We start from the raw sequence: 26,590 nt of genomic DNA, 5'->3' as shown, positions 1-26,590 counted from the left end.
GATAATGCGATTGATGGTGACAGAGATAGTTATACATCTTCCAAAAATACAAAGGGTGTGAGCGAATCAACAACAGCGGAGGGGGGTATGTTCTAGTTCATTAGTTTGCCAAAGTTTTTGCTCCATTACCCCCTTCAAAATTTATTTTCCCTCATACCACCCCTGAAGAAAACCCATAGATCCCATCCCTGGACCATTGTTTCGCCCACTTTAAGAAACACTGTTCTAGTTAACCATAGCATGTGGAAAGAAACTGAATTTAACGCGGAGAAGTGGGGATGGGGTTTGTCTTTTGTGGATGGTCCAGTCTGCTAAAAGAGATATATGTTTGGCTTAGATATAATACTGGAAGTACCGAGATATTTAGGCGTCCATGGAGAATTTTATATAGTATAGTTAATCGGGAAATAAGACGGTGGGAACTAACAGGGAGAAGATTAAGTTTCGCAACTAAGTTCGGAAACAGACACAAAGGAAGACCAACTGTCGTGGATAAAGCGGGTGGATTTATTTTGTATTGATTCCAGCTTCTCAATGGTATACTAGCAGTGTAGGGGCCCCAGATTTCAGAAGCATAGGAGACAACTGGAAAAATATAGGTTTGGTGGGGAGGTGTTTAAAATTGGTAGTAGAATGCTTGAGGTTGCGGCGTAGAAAGAAGTTTATTGAGGCACACATTTCTGGTAGATATAATCGATATGTTCATTCCGGAGTAGGTCTGCCGAAATGATGAGACCGAGGTATTTATATTGAAAAAAATTGGGATATAGTTGAGTTATTTATAGAGTAACAAAATTCAAAATGTCAAAGTTTACGCGAAACTCTCATGAAAACCATTTTAGTAATGTTCAGAGGCATTTGCCATGCGGAGCACCATTGAGAGATGGAATCGATATTGTGTTGGAGAAGTTCTTAATCTCGGGATTTATGGTACGGTAGATTACCCAATCACATTAAAAAGTCTAGTGTTGCAGTTGAGTTTCTGGGAGATCGTTAATGTAACAAAAGTGGGGAAAGTACCGATCCCTGAGGAGTACCAGAAGTGACGGGACTAATTGGGAGTTCTAATTTTTGAAATGAACAAATTTATTGCGGGTTTTCACTCATTTGAGCAATTGAACGTTCAAGCAGAGTGTATAAAGTTAAGAAATTTGTCGGGGGGGGGGGGGGACTTGTATGCTTTTGCGAAATCTAAGAAAATAACCTCGGTTTGTGAACTTTTATTGACGGCTCCCGAGATGCCATGTTGATTAAGGAAGAAAAAGTTTATGGAGTCAAGGTAGGCGCGGATACAAGGGTTCACTCGAAGATCTTACAACAGGATGAGGGGATCAGTAAGACCACCAGATCTGTGAATTGGATTGATTTTATCTTCCAGTTGGAAGGTAAAGTGAAGGAATAAAGGGAAACATTGGATAGAACCAAAAAATGGTATAAACGGTATTTCAAAGCCAGTTTCAGTTACTGCACTGAAACTTGTTGAATTTGATATGAAATAAATACTAATTTTATTTATTCTACTTGATGCATAACTTGCACTATTTTCGTTCTACATACTATCGAAATGAGAAAAAAAAATCTCATTCTTTTCTACATTCTGAAACTCTGATATTATCGGATATCAATTTAATGCAAGAATAAAAATATTTCCATGGTGTAATAATATCACAGTAATGGGTCAAGCGACTTTAACCCCGAATGTCAGTTGATCCACTGACGAAATGCCAGCGGAAATACAAATAATATGAGTAACGAGCTCGGATGTAGCCGTGATCCTGTTCCGCCGCCACCTTTGCCACCACGGCAATCGAGATCACATTTCTTTTCTTTATTGAAGACGGAGATTTCCACCAAGTTCGAGACCTGTCCAGCTCGACGAGATTTACTTACGGCTCGCACAGCGAAATAATAACGACCCGAGTCCGTCGTATTTGGTAGTAGGACCGAATAACTCTGTCTCTGGCCGTATTGGGATGTAAATGTTAAAGACGTTATTTCACGGAACCGTCTCATCCAAACACCAGTGTGCTCGAAATTCCTCCTAGCGTCGTTCCTCGCCGAAAATAGTTTCAGTTGATAAACCGGTGCTGTAATTGTATACATAAAATACCATTACTATATACAGTACAAGGTAAAATCAACGTCACAATAGATATTCTTGACACAATAAACAATTACAAACTCAAAACACCGATATTTCTTTACTGATATACAATGAAACTTCGCTACAACAATACTCGAAACAACGATATTTTTGAAATACTGTTTGGAATCGCCTAATCAATAGTCCAATGTAAAAATCCTCTCGATATTTTTTCTTGGTTCGCAGAGTATAACCGCAACTCTAACATAACTCCGGGAGTGGAATTTCCTGTTATGCAACTACTATAATACTTTCGTATTACAGACGAGCCTCGATTAACCGAAGGTCCAGAGTGACCTCGGTTAGCACTTGTAAGTGTGTGTACCTAACAGTCTGAGTGCGTATCTAGTGTTGTGTATGATTTTTCAGTGCTGCCATCTATATCTCAGAAGTGAAGTGAGTGATGTGTAGTGATTGAATATTTGTACTGTTTGTAGGCCTGTTGCTCTCTGTGGCGAGACTTTTTAACGGGGAGATCGGCTCGCATTTGCACCTCGAAGTTGGGAACCACAGAAAACCAACTTCAGCCGACCACCACCGTGGTGACGGTGGGGCTCGAACCCGGAGGATGACGTTGCAAACTTTGAGAATCAGTGGCTTAATTCATTAAGATTAGATCTGTCAAGACCGATGGTCTCTTTACTAGGGAGACCCTCGATGGCTCTCATATACCTGGGGCCCGGTATGAATGCTATTTCTCTACACTATAATTTTACTGTAGAAAGGGCTGTGGAAAATTCTGGCACTGGTGGGGGAGTAGGGGGGAGATTCCAACGAAGACCTCATCCTAGGAACCAAGACTCTCTAACACTGAAATTATTCGCCTTCGTTGGAAGAATCAAACTAAAAGTTACGCAAAGCACTTTCAGAAGGAATTTCGAAAAAGTCTAGCGTACCTCGGATTTTCCGGAAACTTTTGAGACTACTGTAATAAGTATTATTAAGCCGTTCAAGTATTACGTCATCATCGATGGGGGGGGGGGTTCCGATTTGATGACAAGGGGGTAGAGGGGGGTTTGGATAATGCTTACGTCAGCAAACACCCTTTATGAAAATATGAGTTAGGATTCAGAGGGGCAGAGCTGATGACGAAATTTTGCTGACAAGGGGGGAAGGGGGTCAGCGTTTTGCTGACAAGAGGGGGGAGGGGGTCAAAAATGGCTAAAAATTTGCTTACGTAATACTTGAACGGCCCCTAAGTAAGAATTACAGTAGTCTCTTACAGTAGTTACTCTTACTGTAATGTAAGAGACCATCCGTGTAAAATTAAGGTCTGCACCGGTATGGGTACAAACATTTATTTTTGAAGCAAGTAAAAAATCGAATCTCCGACGGTAGTAAATTATCTAACTGGCCAAAGAACAAGATTTTTTTTTAAAAATGTAAATTTTTGCAGAGGCGTATGTATTGAATGAATGTAGTTTGACAAAAAAATTGCAAAAATGTCATGAGAATTTTTTTGTACAATAAATTGAAACAAATGTTTATCCTTATCTGAAAATAGAAAATGCAAATTACACATGTTCAAAAAACACACCCACCGGTTCCAAAGGTGTAACAGAATCCAGCAGATGTCCACGTCATATTGTACACCATTTTGTCGAGGTCGAAACCATCCACCTTCAAGTCCGTGATGCGGTTTGGGGGAGCATCGTTTATAGTAGAAGAATTGAAGATCGGAATTGTCAAATAGGTCTTCCTCGTGAATTTTCCCGTTGGTGTCGTACCGTTGGAGGGTACGAAACTGCCACAACAATCGTCATCCGGAGAAACTGCGAATCGATTGATGAGGAAAATTTATTTCACGAATAATTTGAACTTTAAATTGGAAGGAGGGGTGGAAGAGAAAATCCTTCTCAAGATTTACCGTTTACTATTGCAGTCCATTCAACGCCGTTCGCGGTCACAACAACGCCATAATATCCAGGAGCGGTGAAGTTGTTGTAATAGCTGCTATAAATTCCATCGTGTCTCGTTATGTCGGGATCTAGATAAATGAGTTAATTAAAATCATTCAAACAAAATACTTTTATTTAATGTAGCTACAATACATATATCGCACATACAATAATACGGAACTTTGAGTAGCAATGCGAAAAGCTTTTACTTGAGAATGATGCCAGTTGTGCGTTTTTATACTGTATTTCTCTATAAATAAAGTGCGAGAAAATATACAGTCATTGCACAGTTACAGTCACTTGTGGGGTAGCGAAAGTATGTTTGGTGGTTGGGGGCCATTCAAGTATTACGTAAGCAGATTTTCAGCCATTTTTGACCCCCTCCCTCCTTTGTCAGCAAAACACTGACCCTCCCCCCTCCCCGTCAGCAAAATTTCGTCAGCAGCTAAGACTATTTCATATCTTCAAAAAGGGATGGTTCATGTAAGCAACCTTGAAACCCCCTCCCCCTTGTCATCAAAAGTCAGCAAATCCGAAACCCCCCCCCCTCGATGCTGACGTCATACTTGAATGACCCCTTGGCTAAAGATGGTTTTCTGTGGTTTCCAACTTCGAGTTTCAGGTTCTCTCAGGTTGGTCAGTTTTCTCTTTCGAAAAAAGCTCTTCACAGCAAACAAAAGACCTTCGAACATTTCATTCCGAAAAAAATTCCTCTTAAAACGATTCTCTGATTTAGAAGGCAGATGGCAAGCGCCTGTACTAATAGCATTTATTACTCTTATATCGAATCCACATACACTGATTCCTCGGCTTACGAAATTTTTGGCAAAAAATATTTTTGCGCGAGATTTCTACCTCGGCTAACGAATATTTTTAGATGACACGGGTGCTTGCTTCTCTATACAACACAGTAGCTTTGTGAGCTGAATTTCCGGACAATCATCATCATAATTACTGCCTTTCGAACCCGATTAACTTATATCCTCCTCGAATCACTTTCCGGCTCTATTTCTCTTCCGGAACCATTTTGTGTAAAATAAATGACTAACCTGTTTACGATCACTGGCGTAATATTACGCCCAAACACCAGCAGAATAAATTCGAACAAGTTTTTTGTGTTTCCTTTCCTCTCTCTTCCCCATTGAAAAGCTTTATAGTAACTCTTGTTTTCCCTTTCCCTCTTTTCTTTCTATACACCTGTTAATGATTGTTTTCCCTCCCGCATAATGAATCTTTCTATACATGCAAGGGCGAAAAAGAACACATAGGTCGAGGATGAAAAGAGGACTAAAAAAACTCTTATCTACCCTTTTTTTCTTTTCCCCTTCTTCCTAACTAACCAGATTTATCACCGATTAGTCTAATAGAGATAACCCAATTTTATTGCCAAAGACTTGTACGTGAAGTGGTTAAGAAAAGTGAAAATGCGTTAAAAAAATAAGAGCCTAGCTTTGAACGTTTTCCTTGCACATGTTCTTTCTGTGCGAGACACGGGACTGAGCTAACATCACAGAACAGTGCATCCACGATCTCCGCTGAATTGTGTACATTGACATTAACGGTGAATACCGACCATGAAGAGACATTAAAGATCTTTCTGTTTTATCACCCTGGGTTTTGTACAAGATGCTAAAATAGAAGATTTCCAGTGTTTCATTTTCTTCGAATTTTTCCTTCATTCAAAAGTGAAGCTGTTCATTTCAGCCAGCTATTGTCTTTTTACAGTGCTTCTCAGTGTTTTATAAAACCTGGAATAGATTAAACGATTTTTCACAGAGGATTTCTTACGGAATATCGCGTTTCGGGGTTAGCGAATGTGATTCCGAAACGAATTACCTTTGTTAGCCGAGATGTGAGTATATTAGGCTCCACAATAGTGAATTCTGATACAATCACCTCTTTGGATGGAAAACGAAAGTAAATTGAGCATCCTCTATGTGGCGATAGGTCGGAATTGTGATGTATGGGTTAGTAAAATAATGTCTGAATTATTAAATCCTCGGGTGATGTTATCCAGAATTGCAATCCATTATAACTGAACGTCAACCGTCTCGTTTTCGTACCATTCCACCAACCAATGAATATCGCGGCGATCATCGGAAATTGTATTTTGCTGAACCATTTGACCCAGTAGTATAATCATGGAACGATTCTCACGAAAACAACACACATAAAATTATTATTACTACCGAAAACACGTAAAAATTAATTTCGTTGAAAATAATGATTTGCCTCACCACCCAATCCATTGTCCTCGAGAGAAAACCCAAGCATCCATTCGCCATCGGGATTGTGAACATCGACAAAGACTATTGCACCTTTCACGGGATTCAGGCCACTTCTCACTTCTGCGAATATTTTCAAAGGTGCGTTGCCATCCTCCTGAATATAGTACCACAGGCATTTTAAAGTCAAGACAGTTCTAAACACGTGGTTAAGTAGGAAAATAAAAGCTAACAAATGCCGAACCTGAAGGATTTCTTCCACTTAATTAAATTAAACCACTTAAATTGAATCCAATTTCTCACACAACGATATAGAGCAGGGGTGGCCAACTTCTCGCTATTCAAGGTCAGTCAACAATTTAATAATTTAATACACACTAATTTTGCCTAGTCATGGGCCGCACAAAATCGCCTCGCGGGCAAGCTGTTAGCCACCCCTGATATAGAGCATTAGTACAAACAAAGTCACTCTTCCAGTCAGAATGCATTTGTGATTATACTCGGCATAATTTTTAAAAAACGTGCATTGTATCCTGACACAGTACTTACTTTTTGGAAGCTCACCCACGCCCTCAGAGTCAGAGCAGATTCTATGCTTTTGTGCTCGCCGATGACCATGGCAAAAGCTTCGGCAGGATTTTTGGGAATTTTCATTTCCGTTTCGAAGGTATACTGGCCGGGCTATCAACAAAATAGACGTTACACAATATTAAAATATTCAGTCGTATCAATCGCTGTGACTTCCCCGCAATGAAAGTTGGACTCAACCGAAAGTGTCAGAATCGCCTTCATGTATATGGTTTCAGGGCTCCTTGACAACCAAGGGTGGTTTATTCGCCATCTTTGTGTAAATTGTTGTAGCAGTAATATCGGTATGGCCAATCGTTGTTCCCTATTCTGCTGTATTAGACGTTCTGCAACCGAACGTAATTTGGAACAAAAACTAGTTTTGCCGCTCTAAGCTTGAGAACGATGAGTCCGCCCAGTTATATTTAGGTGTCTTACATGGTTTAACACTTATTATTCTATTTTCTAAATGCTTAGTCATCTAGTTAATATACGTAACAAGAAAACCAATAACCTATTAGAAAATATGCGAAATCGACCGTGTTAATCAAACGGGAACGAGAATTTAGAGAATGACGTCATTAATATGGAGCAAATCATTATTTTAATTTATTTTATTTTTAAATCTATAACTGGTGAGAATGGCGATCACGAATGACATCATGCCGCCAGGCTGGTGGCACCGACTTCTAGGACGACTTGTGAATGCCGCCACAGTGGCGGCATCGACCGCAAAGGGTAAAATAACTGATAAATACACATATCTCTCTGGAATTATTTACTAGCATGTATATAGGGTGCATAGAGAAATATCCCATTGGCGCAAATTACTGGCGAACCGCTGATCTTAGAAGCATACTTTCAACTAGGAAAAAGTATCCAAACAACGTGTACACTTCAGGTACGTCATTCGTATTGCAAGGAGTTTTATATAGTTATTGAAATAAAAACATTAACTTTTTATTTGGCTACCCTGTCCTACAATTCCCCAATTAGAAAGTTGATGCCTCCTTATCTCTCCCGAGGCCACCAAAGAAAGTTTCACGTTTCACAAAAAAATTACACAAGATGCAATATCACCTTTTCTACGATTTTTGAATTTAAATATTTCAGCGGCATTTGCAAACGTGGGACTTTTTTGTTCGCAACAACTGATTGGGATTTTTAGGACACGGTGGTCCACATAAAAAGTTAATTTTTTTTACTTTAATAACTATACAACCCCTTCCAATGTGAATGACGCAGGTCTGGGTAATTTGTCTAATTATGTCTCTAGAATCAACGGTTGCGGCAGGAGGACTTTTCTATGCACCCTGTATAACGAACGATCTGTGGGAGTAACATTTCATTTTATGCCATCAGAGTACATTTATTTTTGTTTTTTGGGATTCAATTTATCTCTTTTTAACATTTGAAATGTTTTGTTTTTCCTGTCTTTGCACCCCGCTAGGGGTCTGAACCCCCCCCCCCCTCTCGCGATTGAGAATCATTCATTTATGGGGTCACCTGGTCGCTGGTATTCCATGATTGGGTATGGGAAAATAAGGATTGATTATCAAGTTCTATAAATTACCTGATCGATTTGAAACAGCAAGGCGGGAATCATTAGTTCCTGTTCTAGAGGAATGGATTTCCCAGACGGCGAGATGACCTTCGTAGAGGATATGTCAAATGCAGGCTGTTCAAAGTTTGGTCCCGTTAATAACAATTTGGCACTGGATACGAACTCGTCGACGAGAAAGGAGAAAAAATTCCCGCTGCCATCAGTAAATTTCCGAAAGTCGAGCTGGAAAAGTTTGAACGCAAAAATAAATGCAGACTCTTTTTTATTGTTTATTATTATTATTGTTGTTGGTTGTTTGTAGCTATTTCTAGTTTTTCATTTTTCAGAGAGCAGTCAGGCCTGCAACATTTGAAAATTCACGCATGACACAAGCAAAACTTCACCTGTCGAGTTGTCTGCTTCCGAACTCGGATGACAGGTGGCAGCACTACTTTAATACATAACAAGCATTAATAAGAAACAAACTTCACGTTTTGTTTACCACACATGCACATTCTATCGTGTACCCATTAGATAGAAATTCCATAGGGAAGATGGATGAGGTGTATTTGTGGTTTAGTAGTAGTTTCTCATTTTATGCAAAAAAAAGAAACAACCTTCTCTAAGTGTAGAACCATCGACTTCCTCGAAAGATTTAATTCACAGTTATGGTTTCATAGCTGTTAACTAGGTGACCGTGTAGGGGCTGATGTATTGTGAACCTAACATGAAGTTTGTTTCTGTATGATGCTTATTATCGTGCTGCCATCTAGCATCTATATTTCGAACTATGAGTGAAGTGTAATGACTGAATATTTTTACCGTTTTAGGCCTTGACTCAATCAATTCGATAAAAATTGGATAAAAACTTCGCGAATTTTCTTGATTCTTTTGACAAAAGCGATAAGAGGAGCCCACAAAAAAAACCTGGCTCAAGGTCCTGGCTGCGTGATGGTGGCCATAGTCTCTTATCTTATAAGAGCGTTATGGTCCGAAGTTTGGTGAGCTCGCGAAATAGTAAGCGACTTCGGACATTTTTGCCGTAACATATCCATTACATTTTTATATTTACGTAATCTCAGAACTGTGTGCAAACATTTTAAGGAGCTCAGTGTATAGCCAGACGTTAATAATAATTTTGTAGTAAGATGGCTCAATTTTATGTAATACTAAGGCATGACTCCATGCTTTGCCATTCAAAATATATAAAGAGAAAGGAATCATACTCACCACCGTACTATGAGCAGAAAAAGTCGAAATCAGTCTCGTAAATGTCGAATATAGCCTGGATAAAGAAGAAACAGCGTCAGACTCAGTAATTCCCGCATTAGTTGCGATGCCTCCGGTCGATTCCGCGAAAATTTCGAGTGGCCTGAACCTATGTACATGTGTTGCTGGTGTGAAATGAATGATCGAAAGGCGAATCTTAGACGAATCCAACTGTTCTCGAATCAACATTTCTTGGGTGCTGTCCAGACCGACAGTATTCGACGTGACGAGGATAATTGCGCCACTTTTGTCGTGATTTCGTAGCATCTGCGAAAATGGCGATTCAACAGAGATTTGAGACCGTTAACTCATATTTTGGCGTAGATAAAACTTCACTATTAACTAAATAGACAACATTTCTCTCTACTTCGTATGCACTACAAGATTTTATTTCATAGTATTGAAAATGTGATCATTATTGTGACTTCCTATGCTAATAATGAGTATCCTTCTCAACATATCTCAAGCTCTTTTCTACTACTCTATGGTGTTGATTGTACGGGGTAATTCAGAAAAGATGGGGAAAAACTTTGAGAGGTGGTAGTACACACAAAAAAAAATTTCATCAACGAATGCATGGTCTAAAATGAAATCCAAACGAACTACTGCAGGGCGCAACATAGTGTATTGTGGCACACCAAAGCTACGGCCTACAGCTCGTGTGCTTGTAGTTGGCTGATCTGCCACTATCTCGTCTTCTACACCCGCTGTTTTGGCAGACCTTGTACGATAAGCATCGGACCGGGAAGCAAGAAAGGATCCCGTTTCGCACAGTTGCCGGTGCACAAATGTTTTTGGATACGGCAACCGCCTGTGGGGATAACATTCACCGTACATTGGTGCTGCCTTTGTGGTACTTCCCTTTGCAGCTCAGTAAATGAAATGCATGCCTGTTTATTCAGTATTACTGAAGTGCGCCATTATCCTGTACGTTACAACTGTTAGAACGGTTGCACGCTGGAATAACTTCACAGGACTGGCGTCTGCGCCTTTTATTCACTGTGACGCCGATTTGCATATGGTTTCTTCTTCTTCCCCAGGTTACTTTTGCATGAATGGTGTTCTTTTTCTCCCGATAAATTTCAAAGGGATGCCTTTTTAATGCTTGCGGAGCGGCCGTTTCTCATATTAGACCATGCATTCTTTGATGACAATTGTTTGTATTGGCGTGTACTATCACCTCTTAAAGTTTTTCCCATCTTTTCTAAATCGCCCCGAATATGTTGATAGGTGGTATTGGAATATGTATCTTTTTGTATTATGACATGTATTTTTTTCAGTGCGTGCTTTACGAAACAAAAATGTTAAACTCTGAGTATGTTACTTATTATGTATGTTGAGAGTGCATTTTTTTATTTGAAAAAGTCTCTCCCCAGAGACCATGAAGACCTCAACGCGATACTTACATAATGTGAAAAATTGGGAATCTGCCATTTTCAGTTCAAAATATGGGAGACAGGTGACAGCACCAGCATAATATGAAACACTCATGACTCTGACAACATAAAAACGTTAGAGCTATACGTGCACTCAGCACACACATTCCAGCATGTGCTTATTCGTTAGAAATTCCCCAGAGCAATGCTTACGAGGAACATCTACTAGCAGTAATAGTGTATTTATGTAAGGCATGTTAATAGTATTAGGTTAGCGTTAGCTTATAGCGACATGACTTTCATCTCACATGTTTGTCAAAATAAGTTTGTTTCGTGAAATACATTTTTATCCATTGCGATTTTCAGTAGCACTTCATTTCCCTCAATTGTGGGGTTTAGCAATAATAGTCTAAGTTGCTTACTTTTGGCAATTTTTTTGGGGACAATGTTGCGATGCCAATCGGATGGCCGCATCCGATATTTCCCATAATTGACAGTATCTAAATCGACCGTAATTTTTCTCAGGGGGGGAATATAGCCTACTCATACAAAACGCATGGCGTCAATGTAAAGAAAGTCGTATTTAGACGAGCGTCTAAATGATGACTTTCGTTACGAGAGGATGGGGGAGGGTCCATCTAGTTGCAGTTTCGCACGTATAAACATTTTTGTTCAAACCAGTTATTTAGCTCCTGAAGATTTTCTGTTTCACTGTTCTAAATTCTCACACAGTCGTAATCATACATTTAAAACGTAATTGCTATCCCCCAGAAAGGAGTAGTTTTATTCTACCCTCTCACAAATTGGAAGAACTTCTCATTTTATATAATCGCTGGTAATTTCAATTGTTCTCTTCTTCGTTTTTTTTTTTTTTTTCATATTCATCAAGGAACTACATAGCATTACCATACTGTCAGAAACCAAGATTACCCACTTGGTTTTAAGAAATAATGCTTTCCCTACCCTTCATCCCCATGTTTCGAGATTTTTACATTTTTTTTTATTTCGTAATCACATGGAATGATTCCTCTATAATGTTTGCGTAAAGCAATTGTGTCAATGTGGTTTTGTCCGTGGGAACTTTAATCTCATTTCGAGGAATAGCTATGAAGTGAGATGACTGATGTGATGATGGGCCAACGGGCAAAGAGATTTATATGAGGGCCGCTTACATGTTCGAAAATATCTGCTTACAAATTTACGTGCTTAATCTCGAAAATCTGAACCAGGCCTCATTATCGTAAAACGCCTCCCCTCCGGACCGTGCCTGGGTGGGGTCCATGCGTTGGACGGCTGAGTCTTTGTAGCAGAGAACCCTAGATAATCTAACAAGAACCAAGAGACCAGCTATATACGTCCTATTTGTGAGGCATATAGTTGATTCTCGTAGAACATGGCAAAGTTCCAAATATCCTTTCCTTGATCTCGAACCTTCCATACAGGTGGACCTCTACATGAAACTGGCGGGTAGTATTTAAGTAACGAAATCCAGCGCCAGCTCTCATTTCTGTGATTTTCCCCGACGAGTGAAGTCGCATCGCATTTTTACTCACAACTTCCAACGTTTTTCGCTTGCAGTCAGTTTATTTATTTCTTCGAGCGCATGTGAGATATTGGATATTTGAGGAAATAAGCCGCGGTAAGTTCCGAATATATTGCCTCGCATTTATGTGAATGAATCTCGTTCGATCGTTACTAAATTTCAAAAGTTATCGATTCGTGACTATCTACCAAGAAGCAAAAGAAATTATTTTCACGAACAAAGTATTTTTTACACAATAGGCATTTGCTTGGAATGGTAATTTGTATAAGACACACTGACGTAAGTGCAACCGCTTTTTTCATTAGTGCAAATTCAGCCTCGTTGAAGAAGTCATCGAAACTTCCTGAAATATGGCAACAGCTGTTTTTTAATCATGTTTTTAGGCTAATATTTTAACCCCTCTACGATCACGGACGAAATATTTCGTCCAAATGCCAGTGGAAGAAATTCAATCTAGTGCTCTGTATTTTCTTTCCCCTTCCACCATCGTCGCGAAGCGTTATTGTAACCCTAGAAACTGAAGTTGGTTTTTTCCCCTTGCGTTCTTTCTATACTCCTGTTAATTATTCCCCCCCCCACATATATCTTTCTACTATATATATGTTTGAGCGAAAGAAAACAAGTAGAGTGAGGGTGAACGAGAAATCTACTGTAATCTCTCTCTGTCTTATCTACTATACTCTGTTTCTCCTTCTATACTTATTTTTTTTCCATAATTTTTTTCTCCTCTCTTTTTCTAAAACGTGTGAACAAGGTCACCAATTTCATACGTCAAGTGGAGATAATCTAAATTCGTCGCCGAAATCCTGTACGTGAAGGGGTTAAAATCAAGAGTCGGATTTAACGGCGAGCGCACCTGGCACGCTCCCAGGACCTCGAAAAACCAAAACTCCACACTTTTTTTTCTAATTTAAGAGGCCCAATATTTTCTTTTGCGCCCGGGCCTCGGCCGACTTCCATCCGCCACTGGTTAAACTTATTTGCTGCAGTGTTCTTCTTCTTCCAAGAATAATTTTATTTTCAGTTGGCGAAGGGCTCCACTTGCCTCGATGAGTTTGGCAATCGGGCAAATAGAATAGATATGAAATGGACGGTTTGAATCAAATGGGTGACGAAGTCCTGTGAGGTGTGTGTGTTTGAGAACGGGCATGTTTAGACATGCTCGAACCGAGAACTGTGCATGCTTTAAAATGAGATGAGAAAAAATTTCTCTGAAGGAACAGAAAGTTTGGAAAACTATGCCTCAGATTGCCAAAATGACACACTGTGCGACGGTTAATGAGATAAAGACCGCGCTAGCACTTACAGGACACCCTGTATATAGTCATGTATCACACGTTGGCGATGAAAAAAATGGATTTGGTGCCTACTGGACCATTTTACACATCAACACGTAGTACTTTGGGTCAGAGATCTCCAGTCACTTTGCAAATTAGGCGGCCAAAACTCAAAAATATCAAAGGCCATTTCCGAAAATCGGACTTGAGCTGTAATATAATTGTATGTTTAATAGTCATTTCTTCAAAAGGAAATACAGAATTTTCTATTGCGCGTCTCATTATTATTATTTTCATTAGATCAAGAGTTCTTTCTCAAACTGTGAGTCGCGGCATCCTGGTGCGCCTCCAGCCTTTGTCAGGGGCAACTCTGAGCGGTGGCCCCACAAAAGCTTTTCGAAGAGATTCATTGTTAAACAGCTCTGGGAGGCCGTGGATAAGCGTTGATTAGGGTAGGAGGCGCTGCGGGTGGAAAAAGTTTGGGAACCCCTGCATATTAGATGATTGCACCATTTGTTTGTAGGATATTGCCGCCAAGTGTTTCTCGGCTTTAAGATGTCTCGCTGACCGGGATTTTTTTTAATGATTTTTATTATTTAATAGTAAATATCATTTGTGTCTGTAAACTTGTGAAAAACAATAATGGTTTCAAACGTTTCTAACTATTTTGAGGATTTTCTTTTTCATTTTGATGTGATTCCGATATTTTGATTACTTATAGGATTTTCAAGATGGACTTTCCGAAAATGCTGCCATCACTTACACCTTATGACTTTCCTTTGAAACAGTCTCTTTCTCTTCACCTGCTTAATGATGACAATTCTTGTGTAGATCTGTCCGATTTTCGTGTCTCAGAAAGTTCCCAACCATTTCAAGAAGAGCACCGCATCTACAATGACATCGACGATGTCCATTTTGGTCGACTCGGGATGGTTGGCGCTTTCGGAAATACGATCATCGGTTGTTTACAAGAGAGATATATCTAATGAGATTCCAGTCACACATATAATGTTTCTTGCATTTCCAACAACCCTCCGCAATCATGAACAAATCCGCCATTTCGGGGATACCTCGTTATAAAAGATGAAATTTCTATTTACGACTCGGGATGGTGCGATTTAGAAAGTAACAATCACAGCAGTTCTTAAATAGCCACCACCTTTTAATCAATAATTTGGTTCAAAATTGAATCAAAGTCAAATTTTGGAATCGTTGTCTTTAAAACCATAATCAGATCCCATCTAAATTTGAAAATTAATTTTTTCCGGCACTTCAATCCCCATTGCAAAAAAAGTTGTAGTGTTAACTCATTCCGGGGCGACCCCTTTTCTGCGTCGACTCGGAATGGTTGGAATTTCTTTTTTCCCTCGCATTCGGAACCTTTTCTTGGTTATTCCTCTTAGTAACATAAAAAGAAAAGGTTAATTGCTTATGCTATTTCACCACTTCCTGAAATCCTAAGCGGATTAAAAAAATAAAACAACTATCACTCTCATTTCTTCATTCGTAAACTTCATTCACTTGATGGCTGCTTGACTTTTCTTTCAATCTCAATTTTCCCTGAAGTCCATCATCACCTCTGTGTTAGAATTTTAAGGAACCACATCGAAAAGTTCTGCAGGCTTACACGGAAATAGATGATTAAAAACCGAAGTCCAAGCAAATGGTATCGATGGAAATTAAGCTCCCGATCAACTTATACCCAGGAGGTTCGTGAAATCCAACAATTCAAGCAATACTTCAACCAGTGGTAAGTTTTCCTTTATACCGCGCTTCTTCATCAACGGTTAGCCAGTAGAATGCGACCAGAATTATGGAATCCCCCTGTAGAACTGTAGAATGTCTGTACAGTAATTCGTACCTATTGGCTAAATGAATCACAACAATTTGCCTATCATTTCAGAATCATTCGCGCGGGTAATGCCATATTTCTCAAGTATCGAACAGATTCAATATATAATAATACATATACATATATAATAATTAGTTTCGAACTGGTTTCAATATCTCCCTCGTTTATCTGGATTTTGCCCAAACTGGGTAACAGTTAAGCCGGATAAACAAAATCCGGATGTTGGCAAATCTGAGTTGAATAGGCAAAAACAGCTTTGTCAACCAAAAACACGTGGTCAGGAGGCGAGAAAAATAGGTCCCGCAAGAGTGGAGATTTTTTCTGGAGCCGCCTCCGCAAAAACCCAACTGTACTTTCAGGATTGCAACATTAATTATCACCAGACTCATTTGCAATAACGGATGCAAAAATACATCGGGAATTCTGGTATTCCCTAAGATAATAAGTTAATTTCGATTGCTGTATTTCCGTTCCGATACAGATTATATTAGTTTTCTTTATTGATGGGCTAAAACTTTCAGACCCTGTACGCAGGGGTGGGGGTCACTTTTTCTCGCGTTAGATATTTTTTCAACCTCAGGGAGTTCAGCCCTGACTTCAAAGATTACATGTGTGTGTGTGTGTCATTATTGAAGTCAAAACTGAACTCTCTGAGGTTAAAAAATATTATCAACAGCAAGAAAAAGCACCTTCCCCGTTTGTGCTTACAGGGTCTGAAAAGGTTAATATTTCATCAAGAGAATGTATCACTTTTTAAGAATTGCGTACTTGTAGAAATATGATGTTTCCCAAGAACGTAGGCTATAATTCTATCAAGTTCATATATCCATGATATTTAGATTGGGTGCGCTAGCCCAGGTCGATAAGATATTCGCCTAAAGTACAAGAGGTATCGCAAGTTCGAAACCCGATTCGTTCATGTCAGAAACGCCGTATAAGCAAAATCCTGATGTTCCTGACATGTCCATTGCTGACGCGAAGATACTACAAAAACGGTGACAACATGACCACAGAAAACGTTTGCTATCGCAGGGAGTCCCGTAACGAGGAGTTAGTGTACCAACCTCTCGGTGAGTATAAAGAAGTCCAAAATGTTGAACGCTGCCGTTCAGAATCGGCAATAAATTTTAGGTCCTGATCTAATTAGCTCCCGTGTGCAGAAAATGACCGTGGGGTGGCAAAAACGATAAAACAAAAATGATATATTGAGATTACATCACCTGCAAGTTCAAACGTGATTGGCTGAACTAAACACAATTAATGCTGAAATTCAATTATTGACCAAAACATTTTTTTCAATGATTAAAATAAGATTTTAAAAAACATCCTCAATTTTCGTCACGCAATACAAAAATGGCATTTGAATCAGATTTAATTGTTCTTATTATCGCGATGAATAGAGACAAATTTATTCATGTTCTATAATAATTTGTGTTACAGAAATCGCTGAGGATACTCTCGCTCTCGGAGGAGTAAAATTAAAATATTTCGTGAAGTTTCCGTCTAATTTCGTGGAAGTATAAATACCGATTTATCGAATATTTTCAACACTTACCAAATTATGAAAAAAATGAAATAATTACCATGAAAAAAATTTGGTAGGTCATTTTAGTTCTAATTAAGGCCTAAAAACAATTTTTTTTTCAAAAAATTAGTTGGTACACAACGAATTAATTTTCCTGGTACTTAAAAGTTTCGTCTGCACTATACACAATTAATTTTGCAAAAGCAGCGTTTTACGGCATTACACTGTTGTGTAATGAAATAAACACTTTTGCAGGGGCGAAATATCCAACAGAAAAATTTTATTAATTAACATATTTAAAAAACTAATAGTCCCACACTTAATGCTGTCATCTGGTAGTTATAAAAATTAAGTAGGACAGTTATATAGTCTTTATACTTCAAAATACTAGCACTCAACAACGTATGTAAGGGATATTACGGGAGTAAAAAAATTGGTGGTACTTTAAAGTACCGTCAGTACTTGAAAGGGTTAAAGGAAAAAAAAGCTTCTTCAATTTTAGGGCGTTTTCAACTCACCTCAATAGAGTATAAACTTCGTCTTAAAAAGAGAAATGAACGGTATTGATGCTTTTTTCTTCTTTGGGCATGTTAGAATCGGAATAAAATTGATACCGAACAAGTTTATTTTTTTCTTGCACGGTGCATGGCAGTCGTATCCTTTTTTTTTTGAGGGGGAATATCGGTGGTGCTTTTTACCGCTGTGCGGTCGTGTGTGTGTGCATGGGCACTCATCGAGCGGATCCAGGTCCGAACCTCGTTGACGATGCAGTGGTTTTCGGCTGAAGTTGGTGTTCTCCGTTTTCCCAACTTCGAAGTGCGAATGCGAGCCGGTCTCCCATTTGAAAAAGTTTCTCCGCGAAGAGCAAGCAGACCTTCAATGCGATACTTACATACCATGAAAATTCGAGCGTTTACATCTCTACTTCAAAATTTCAAAATATTGACTACAGGTGACAGCACCAGTCAGAACACGAAACAGGCACGACCACGAGAACATATATACATATGTACATTAGGGATATGCATACACTCATCCAACACGTTCTGACACGTAATGATTCATTCATTAGAAATTCCGCAAAAGTATGTTTACGAGGTGCATGTGTGATTAAGTATATAATGGTAATATTTGTTTTCAAAAAGTTACAAAAAAGACTAATCTTGGAAGTTTTTGGTTGTTCGTAGGATCGAGATGAAGAGAAGAACGGCATGGGTATCGTCACATGTGGTACGCATAATCGAAAGAAAACACGTTACTCTTCGCCTAAAAACTGATGAATCCTCAAAATACAGCTGCGTACAAAAATACAACGTGTAATTAATCACCCAGTGTAAGAACCAGATGCACCCAGTTTCCTACCACTTATGCGATTTCAAACCTTCCCGAAGGATGGATACAACAGGAAGTTACAGTTTCAGAAACCCTCACTTAGAACATCAACGCCATCGCGCAGCGGAAGAGAAAGAACATCACGAAATAGCAAAATGTAATTGCAAACATTTGGACTTTTGTTTCTAATTTCGAACATCCGGAATTAATATATGAGAACTGTAATTACTCGTTGAAAGAAAACTAAAACGAAACACTTTGCAAGTGACGTTGAATGTTCAAAGATCATACTTGTGAAATTATGTTGTACAAATCTCTTCAAATTCAAATATTTTATCTCTTAGTAGAAAATTGTTTCATCTAAATAAATAAATTGTGTGTTTTACGTATAGCTTCAGTAGAATCGCTAATTGCCGTTGTAGAAATTATCTTGTTTTTATGCCTGATCATCAAACCATTTTGTCGCTTAGTTTGCATTCCATACTTATCCTTCTAAACACATAACTTACAAATATATACAGTGAAACCTCGATACAACGGTTGCGTAGTTCATTGCGGCAGAAGAAATAACGTTGTAGAAGGGTTATCGTTATATCGAGAGGTAGCATTATCATCAGGTGCCAAATCTATGCTGTAGTTGACATCTCTTCTGAATTGATGGTGTTAACACCACCATAAAATACAAAAAAATGATTAATTCGGGCAAAATATTATAATTGATTAGTTGATTAATGAAAACACATCAAGGTGTGGGGGGGGGGGGCAACGCTCCAACCTCTCGGTGAGTATAAAAAAAAGGCTGCAGTTCAGAATCGGCAATAAATTGTAGGTCCCGGTCTAATTAGCCCTCGTGTGCAGAAAATGACCGTGGTGCGATCAAAATGATCAGTGATCAATTAGTTAATCAATAAAATTCAGTTAAGGAAAGCTTTCACGGCCGGAGTTTATAATAAATTTCATACCTTTCAGGCTGTTATGGTATTCCAGGCTCCTTTGAAGCAGACGTTTCGTCCACTACTGCACTGAAGATTTCCACCGCAGTAGTGGACGAAAGTCTGATTCAAAGAAGCCTGGAGCACAGCATAACAGCCCGAAAGGTATGAACTTTATTAAAAAATTCAGTTGTTTCACCCTGCAAAGCAGTTTTTTTCACAATACTTGCGTGTACTACGTAGAAAGTAGCTTCACGGCAACTTCATTAACACTCCCGGAGAGTAAAATCATAGGTGGAAATAAACTTTAAATGAGTGGGGAGGCACACAATGATGGTTCCTGGGGGAACGGGGGGCATAATGATGATGGTGGTAATTCATATATGCCCATATACATTAGTTCAGTCTACTACGCCATTGGCGCTTTGGGGGGGGGGGACACCCCGTATGCCTCGAATGAAACGAAGACGGACCATTTTCAGCTGTTAATGGAGCGAAGGCAGGCGGATCCAGAGTGATAGGTCGGAGAAGCGACTTAATGTGCAAGTGCATCGGATCATTCCGTATTTTAAAGGACAGACAAATTTTCCCCATATCATTCGGCACTTGGGAGGGGCGATCCCTCCGGACCCGCACTTGTGTTGTAGAGGGGGTTTATCTTTGTATCAAGAGGAGTTTAAAAGATCATAGGCAATACCAAACAAGATTCGAAGAAATATCGTTGTGGAGGGATTTATTGTTGTATCGAGTATGATTATAGCGAGGTTTCGCCGTAATACTGATGATTTCTCACCTGAATGGCATGAAGTAAAGCCAATTCCGTGCATGTCTCGCTTGTCGGCTCCGGTTCGTCATGGATGATGCCGGTTTCCAGGAATGACTTCCTGGATTCATGGGTTGAAAGACGCGTCAGATTCTTACTGACTTTAATGGTATCAGCGAAGAACACCAGTCCGATTTCGGTACCGAGTGGCACATCATACATGATCAACTTCTTTAGAGCACTCTTTACTAGATCATACCTATTCTGGATAAAAAATATGTTGCATATACATATATTGTTTCAATGAGCGTTATTTAATGAGTATCACTTAGTATACCTTCGTACGAAAGAAATCCAGTGCCGAGTTAAATGGTCGAGAAAACAACTGTCTGCTTATACACATAAAATATAAATACATAGTGTTCCCATAAATTCGTAAATAGTTTAAAAATTTTATAAAAATCGAAGGAATCGGTATACTTCAATGCGGTTTGCGGAAAAGTTATTCTCACGAAGGGGTATTATTATTATTCTCTATCGGCAAAAAATAGTTCAAATTTGTTCGATAAAAGGCACTGCTTGAAAGAAAATCCCAGAATTTTGGACCTGAACCTCTCTTCAATCTTTTCTCTGTCCGAAACGTTCGTAAAGCTTCAGCCAGTGTTTCGTGGCTGAGGTGAAACAATTTCACCAATAGTGCTTTATCCACCAATATCAACATCACAACGAAAACCTTATGTGAGCGGCAGTAAGAGAAAAATGATCTGTTAATCGTACCATTTTATGACTCTGATTTGCATATTTCCAGTGATTCGCTTCCGTGCAGTGCCTTCTATCGACAAGAATTTCAACCCAACTTTTTTCTCTGCACCAAAAAAAAAATCCCCCTTCCTTTGTGAGAATATCTTTTCCGTAAACCGCATTCAAGTTTTCTAATTTCTTTAAAATTTATGGGACACCCTGTGCATTCTGCATTTGAAGTCTCTATATGATCGGTATGAATAATCAATTTTAAAATCATGAAAAAGCGCATGTGCTTTTAATTTAAAAAAATTAAACTAAAAGTAAATTGAACTGGGGCTTATTATACAGGAATTAACGTAATCTAAAATAAAATTGAAGCTTTACTTGATTACTCATTCCCGACGAGACATCAACTGCTATAACTGTCCTCAGATTACTTTCCTGTGTGTATATCATTTCCAGTTTGTCGATTCTGTGCTTTAGGGCTGCGTTTCTGAACATTATACAAAGAAAATGCATTGCGATTACAAAGAGTAAATTAATATTTTTCTAAAGCAAGAAAAATATGACAAGTCTCATTCTGAAAAAAAATATATGTACGCATATATAAACTGTATACGCTTATTGGTTGCATTTTTCAAGTTAGTAAACGTTTTTCTACAAAACTTTTATAGTGTAATCCCGGCCTAAAACCAAGAATTCATAGCATTTTCTCATTTCTCGGCACATATGAAAAAAGCATGTCCCAAACAATAATTTAAAACGATTCTCCTCAAAACTAGCTTTTGCTGTTTTTCCAGCAAATAAAAAAAATCAAACTGCAGTATCTCATGATTTGTTCAAAATCTGTACACAACATAACATAAAATATCTATATCATAAATACTACCTGAGTATACTATTTGCATACTCAGGTACTGTACTATCGTGTATACTACCTGAAAAATTTTACAAAACTTTGTACAAACGTAACAAAAAAAATGTGAACAAATATGTATGATATGAAACTGAATGTGAAATAATTTCAGTTTTAAAAGAAATTCACAAGGGCATATCAAATGCATGAAAAAATGGACATGTCCGCGTGTCGAAAAAATTTCAAGCGACTCGAAAAAGAATGGGTAGAATTCTACGTGGCTTTTACGCACAATATGTTTCATGAAATCAGATACACCAGATGATTGCAGTAGCAGTACATCTTTAATAAAAATTTAATTAAGAGGATATCTTCTGAAGGCCAATAAGAACCCCTACCCAGTAATTTCTAAGGTATTCGCTAAAGTACTCACAGCTGACATCTAGGCTTGAATCTACTTTGGATGCCTTAGATAACAAAACAAGCAGGTTTCAGAATTTGATTTAGAAGAGTGGTTCACATACGATTAAGGAACTCTTAGAAAGGCACTTACTTCATAGACTGTGAGAAAGCTTTTGACTTTCTCATCATGTTTGCTGCAGCAAAGCGTTAGAAGCAGATGCGATACAGAATATCTATGACGAAGCAACCGGAAACGTATCGATGGATAGGTCTAAAAGAGTAATTTCTAAGACTGAGTAACATTTTGTTGTTGCAGAAAATTATGAATTGTTGAACTTCTGAGAAGACACTTCCAAACAAGATAGAGCGATGAAACCATTAAAGTGGCTCGAGTTTAGAGGCGATCTCTGTATCCAGTTTAGTAGAAGGAAACATATCGTTGGTAGTGATGTACTTCTATGCTTGTAATATAAACATGAAAGAGGCATTTTTTGAATGAGTTTATGGACAGATATCACTCTCACCTGCCTTTGACAAAGTCCGGGTTACGGAGAATAACGAACCAAGTTCCATCCTCGAAACACAAAGCATTGTGTTTGGATAGGCTCCTCGAATTATGGCTTTTGTCGAAGCTTATGTCTAAGTCACAGAATTCACCAACCTGTATCGATGAAAGAGTAATTTGTTCTACTCATTCAATATTTTTATGGTTATTCAGAGAACACATGGCAAAATATTATAGTCTGGCACATCTCATCAAATCCGTATTTCAAACTTTTCAATAAATCATTCAAACAATCGCATATCAAATAGTATTTTACTTGTATATTCCTATCCATCAGAGAAGATTTCATCCATTCTGATGCCGTGGGTAAGTTAGGCGTCACGATGCATTCCTCGGATTCAGTGGTTGCATTTTTTACGGGTTCGCACAGATTTCCCTGATGGTCACTACCATACAGAGAGAAAAGATCAAATCATACCAAAGCAATTTACTCATGTGTTTAAATAAAAAACAGCTTTTCGTCGAAGGCATAATCAACTAGTGTAGGTTCATAAATTTCTATGTAAATCCAATTTTGAAGTGTTTCTTTTTTTTTAAGGTATCCGACTACCTTTCTTGTCACTTTTCTTTAAAATGGTTCTGGAGTGAGCTTTAAATACATATTTTGATAGAAAGTGTCTCGAAATGGTGAAAACAGTGACAAAGTTTGGTCTATCTATTATATTTTCTATGAAAAAGTCATTTTTATGTCAAATTTTAGGCGAAATTCATGTGATATTCGGATGTTCACGATTGTAATAAATTTTATTAATGAAATGCTTTGTGATTGTCACAGTGCATTTAGCTAGTAATGTTGCAGGTTATGAACCAAAATTTAAAGGATTGCATGATATATTCATAAGTTACACCAAAATATGGTTAAGTATGTGTGAATTTTTTGAAATTTCATCCTACATTTTGTCTATAAAACACTGTAATTCAAAAAAGTATATGTGATAGACCTTAGATTTTGGTTCATAACCTCAACAATATATAGCAAAATATCACATTAAAATTTCGTAAGGATGAAATGCATCAATTTTTACAAATCATGTCACAATGAAAATCCATATTTTCTTCCAAAATGACGTTTTCAACGTAGTCGGATACCTTAAGTACCAAAAAAATACGATCATTTTTGCTAAAAACTTACGTGAAATTATATGTTATTTGTTGGTTTGTACATGACGTCACCAATACATCTTCTGTACCCGGCACATTATGGTACTTTGGATAAAGTGGATCGTTGTGGAATCCATTCTCTGGAAATACTCCGTATCTGTACTGAGACCAGAGCTGCACGAACCTTTGCCCTGTAAAGTTTCGTAACGACATAAGAGAGAGTGACATGAATAAATTACATTTAATAAAAACTGTATATTCTTTTCCGGAATTGCGTGATCAGTACAAAATGCTCACCTTTCAGATAAAAAGGTTCGTTGCTCAAAAGAAAATCCAGCGGCACATTAATTCGCTCTCCTCTCTTCCCACATCCATCTGCATTCAGAGTATAGTGGTTCTTCGGTCCGTTTTGGTTCGTGATAACTATGTCCGCATCGGTACGAGATACCTGTCCACCGTTTGCATAATAGACAGTGGAATTTTCATGTGGTAGCCATGTTCGTGGTTCACCCCAAGACTCAGGTACCAAGACGTTCACAGTCAGAAATTTCGCTCGTCTTTTTGTCGCTTTATAAAGGATGCTGCTAGAGGCTTCTAAAAGCTCCTACAAACAAGAAAACTGATAAAAAATATATGAATATTCTTTTAGAGTTTCCATAAACCTTCAGAACAGATTGAAATCCATTTTTAGTTAATTTTCTTATTTTAATAACTATACAACCCCTTGCAACATGAATGAAATATCTGAGCACTACAGGTTATATTTGGATTTTTTTTCTAACTGGAAGCATGCCTCTAGGATGACCGGTTTGCCAGTAAAATGTCATATACCCGGTTACCTATACACCCTGCATATTGGTTTTTTTTTTAAGGAAAATGTGAATTAAAGTTCTGAAGGACGCACATTACTGCTTTATATATTAAAACGGGAAAATAAACAAAAAGTTGGCCCATAATCAGGATGATTTCCTGATCCGGAATCACCTAGGTAACGAGGAGTCTGGATTTGAGAGGTCCGTCCTGCTGTATTTAAAGAAGGGGGGGGGGAAACGTTCAAGCAGACGGGAGTGGCTCGAGAAAAGTCTCTACTCGTGCGCGGGACCTATTTTTGACGTCCCTTTAATGATGACAAAGCTTTTTTTTTCACCCTATCAACTTGGATTTGGCAACCCCCTCCCCCTCCAGAATGGTGCCCTGTTCTGTCGCACGGCATAAGAGCCACCCCGGCAAGCAGAAATTCAACAGAATAGAGGTAAAAGAAATCGTTTTCTAGAGAACAGAAAAACGCGTATAGCACTTACTTTCAGATTCGAGAGAACATCATTTCGCTGATCCTCCGAAACGTGTGGTAGGTGGACCGTCAAGTCAGTGTAGTAGTTATTTCGAAGCTGTACTCGCGTGCTTCCTGTTAATAAAAACAACGGCGACAAAAAAACAAAGAAAGTCCAACAAACAGCCACCATGTCTATTATTTAACCTCTTATTTACATTGCGTGTCCTTGCAGTTCTTTCATTTTTAAGCTCGGTATATTTCTCTGAAATTTATACGTGTTATTGAAATACACAAACTATGTATATGACAATTCATTGTTTTTAGACTGAAAGGGGGGGGGGAAATAAGCTTTAACACCTTTTATTTCTTGTTATCTTTTATAGCACACACAGAGATAACATATTCAGCCTCACGTATCTGCTTATCTCACTCTTCGTTGAATTTAAGCATCTACATTATTTCCGAACAACAGCTCGTGACGTACAATCTAATTCGACACTCAACGAGTTATTTGCATTTCAATCTCTTTGAAAAAGTCTTACCAACCTGACAAGTTCAGGGCTCAATCTATTTTCTGAGAATTATGAATTAGTAAATGAGAATAATGCCGTAACTGCACTATGTTATTCCTGTATACGTACAAATTGATTTTTCTCGTCTCACTGAGTAATCGTTGTCTTACTTCCGAAGATGGAACGTGAAGCAATTGCGTGCTTTTGACATGACGCCATGTCATCCTGAAATAGGTGTTAAGTTATTGGAAATGTTGGGAGGTCTCAAAAGTATTAGGGGAGGGGGCGATTGCTTTAACCAAATATTTTTTTGATACATATTATGGAGATTGTGGCCAGAGAAGTCTTAAGAGCATCAAGAGCAAAGTGATTTTTTTTGTGTCCTCTGCCTGGCTACCAATTTGCATGCTTACTCTCAAAATTTTTAATCAGATCTCATTTCATTAAGCCCTATCTGCACTCGAGGCCCCAGGTGGACACATGCGCCAAGACAGCACCGATAGTGGCCAATAATTTGGGAGTGGGGGCTTATGGGTAGGATACACGTTTACACCTATGCTGACACATCGTTGTTAGGGAATGCAGTCTATTAAAGGCTGTAAATGTTCATCAGTAGCCGTAAGCGAGAATTTATTGGAATTGGGAAGAATCGAAAATATATTGAAAGGGAGGGGAAGATTTCTCTTTCGCCTTACTAGCTTTTTGCCTCATGACAGAAACTCAACAGCAGTTCTCAGTCAATGACAAATTCAGTTTAACAACACTTGAGGACCTACCCATAACACGCAAACATTTTCATTTTGTGGAATCCTTGCGCCTTGTTGAAAACAGAAGTTTGTAGTTCATGAGATCTGAGCTATATCCGAACACTATCATCTGCCCGTACAATCTG

The 26,590-nt window shown here is 38.5% G+C and overlaps 1 protein-coding gene across 1 annotated transcript; it reads right to left on the bottom strand.

Moving 5' to 3' along the window:
- Positions 1 to 1,487: 1,487 nt before the first annotated feature.
- LOC149083373 (calcium-activated chloride channel regulator 1-like) lies at positions 1,488 to 25,513 on the bottom strand. Its single transcript, XM_089236644.1, has 14 exons — positions 25,215 to 25,513; positions 24,211 to 24,517; positions 23,945 to 24,104; positions 23,069 to 23,198; positions 22,772 to 22,908; positions 21,374 to 21,482; positions 20,276 to 20,509; positions 9,607 to 9,912; positions 8,407 to 8,619; positions 6,816 to 6,947; positions 6,279 to 6,423; positions 4,011 to 4,130; positions 3,685 to 3,915; positions 1,488 to 2,087 (listed from the first exon to the last, which is right to left on the bottom strand). Exons 1-14 carry the CDS (start codon positions 25,374 to 25,376, stop codon positions 1,702 to 1,704), a joined length of 2,772 nt encoding a protein of 923 aa, XP_089092770.1. The 5' UTR covers positions 25,377 to 25,513; the 3' UTR covers positions 1,488 to 1,701.
- Positions 25,514 to 26,590: the final 1,077 nt, after the last annotated feature.

The sequence above is a fragment of the Pholcus phalangioides genome, unplaced genomic scaffold, assembly GCF_987345545.1.
Source record: "Pholcus phalangioides strain wild (caught in Gottingen) unplaced genomic scaffold, Ppha-v1.0 ptg000009l_1, whole genome shotgun sequence".
NCBI lineage: Eukaryota > Metazoa > Arthropoda > Arachnida > Araneae > Pholcidae > Pholcus > Pholcus phalangioides.
This window is presented reverse-complemented; position numbering and strand designations above follow the sequence as displayed.

Bases quoted from the DNA above. Each gene is read 5' to 3' on its own strand.
- LOC149083373 (XM_089236644.1), bottom strand. From the start codon at position 25,376: ATGGTGGCTGTTTGTTGGACTTTCTTTGTTTTTTTGTCGCCGTTGTTT. The intron at 6,424-6,815 runs GTAAGTACTGTG...TACTATATTCAG, and splicing joins CGTGGGTGAGCTTCCAAAAA to GAGGATGGCAACGCACCTTT. The intron at 4,131-6,278 runs GTGAGGCAAATC...TCATTTATCTAG, and splicing joins CGAGGACAATGGATTGGGTG to ATCCCGACATAACGAGACAC.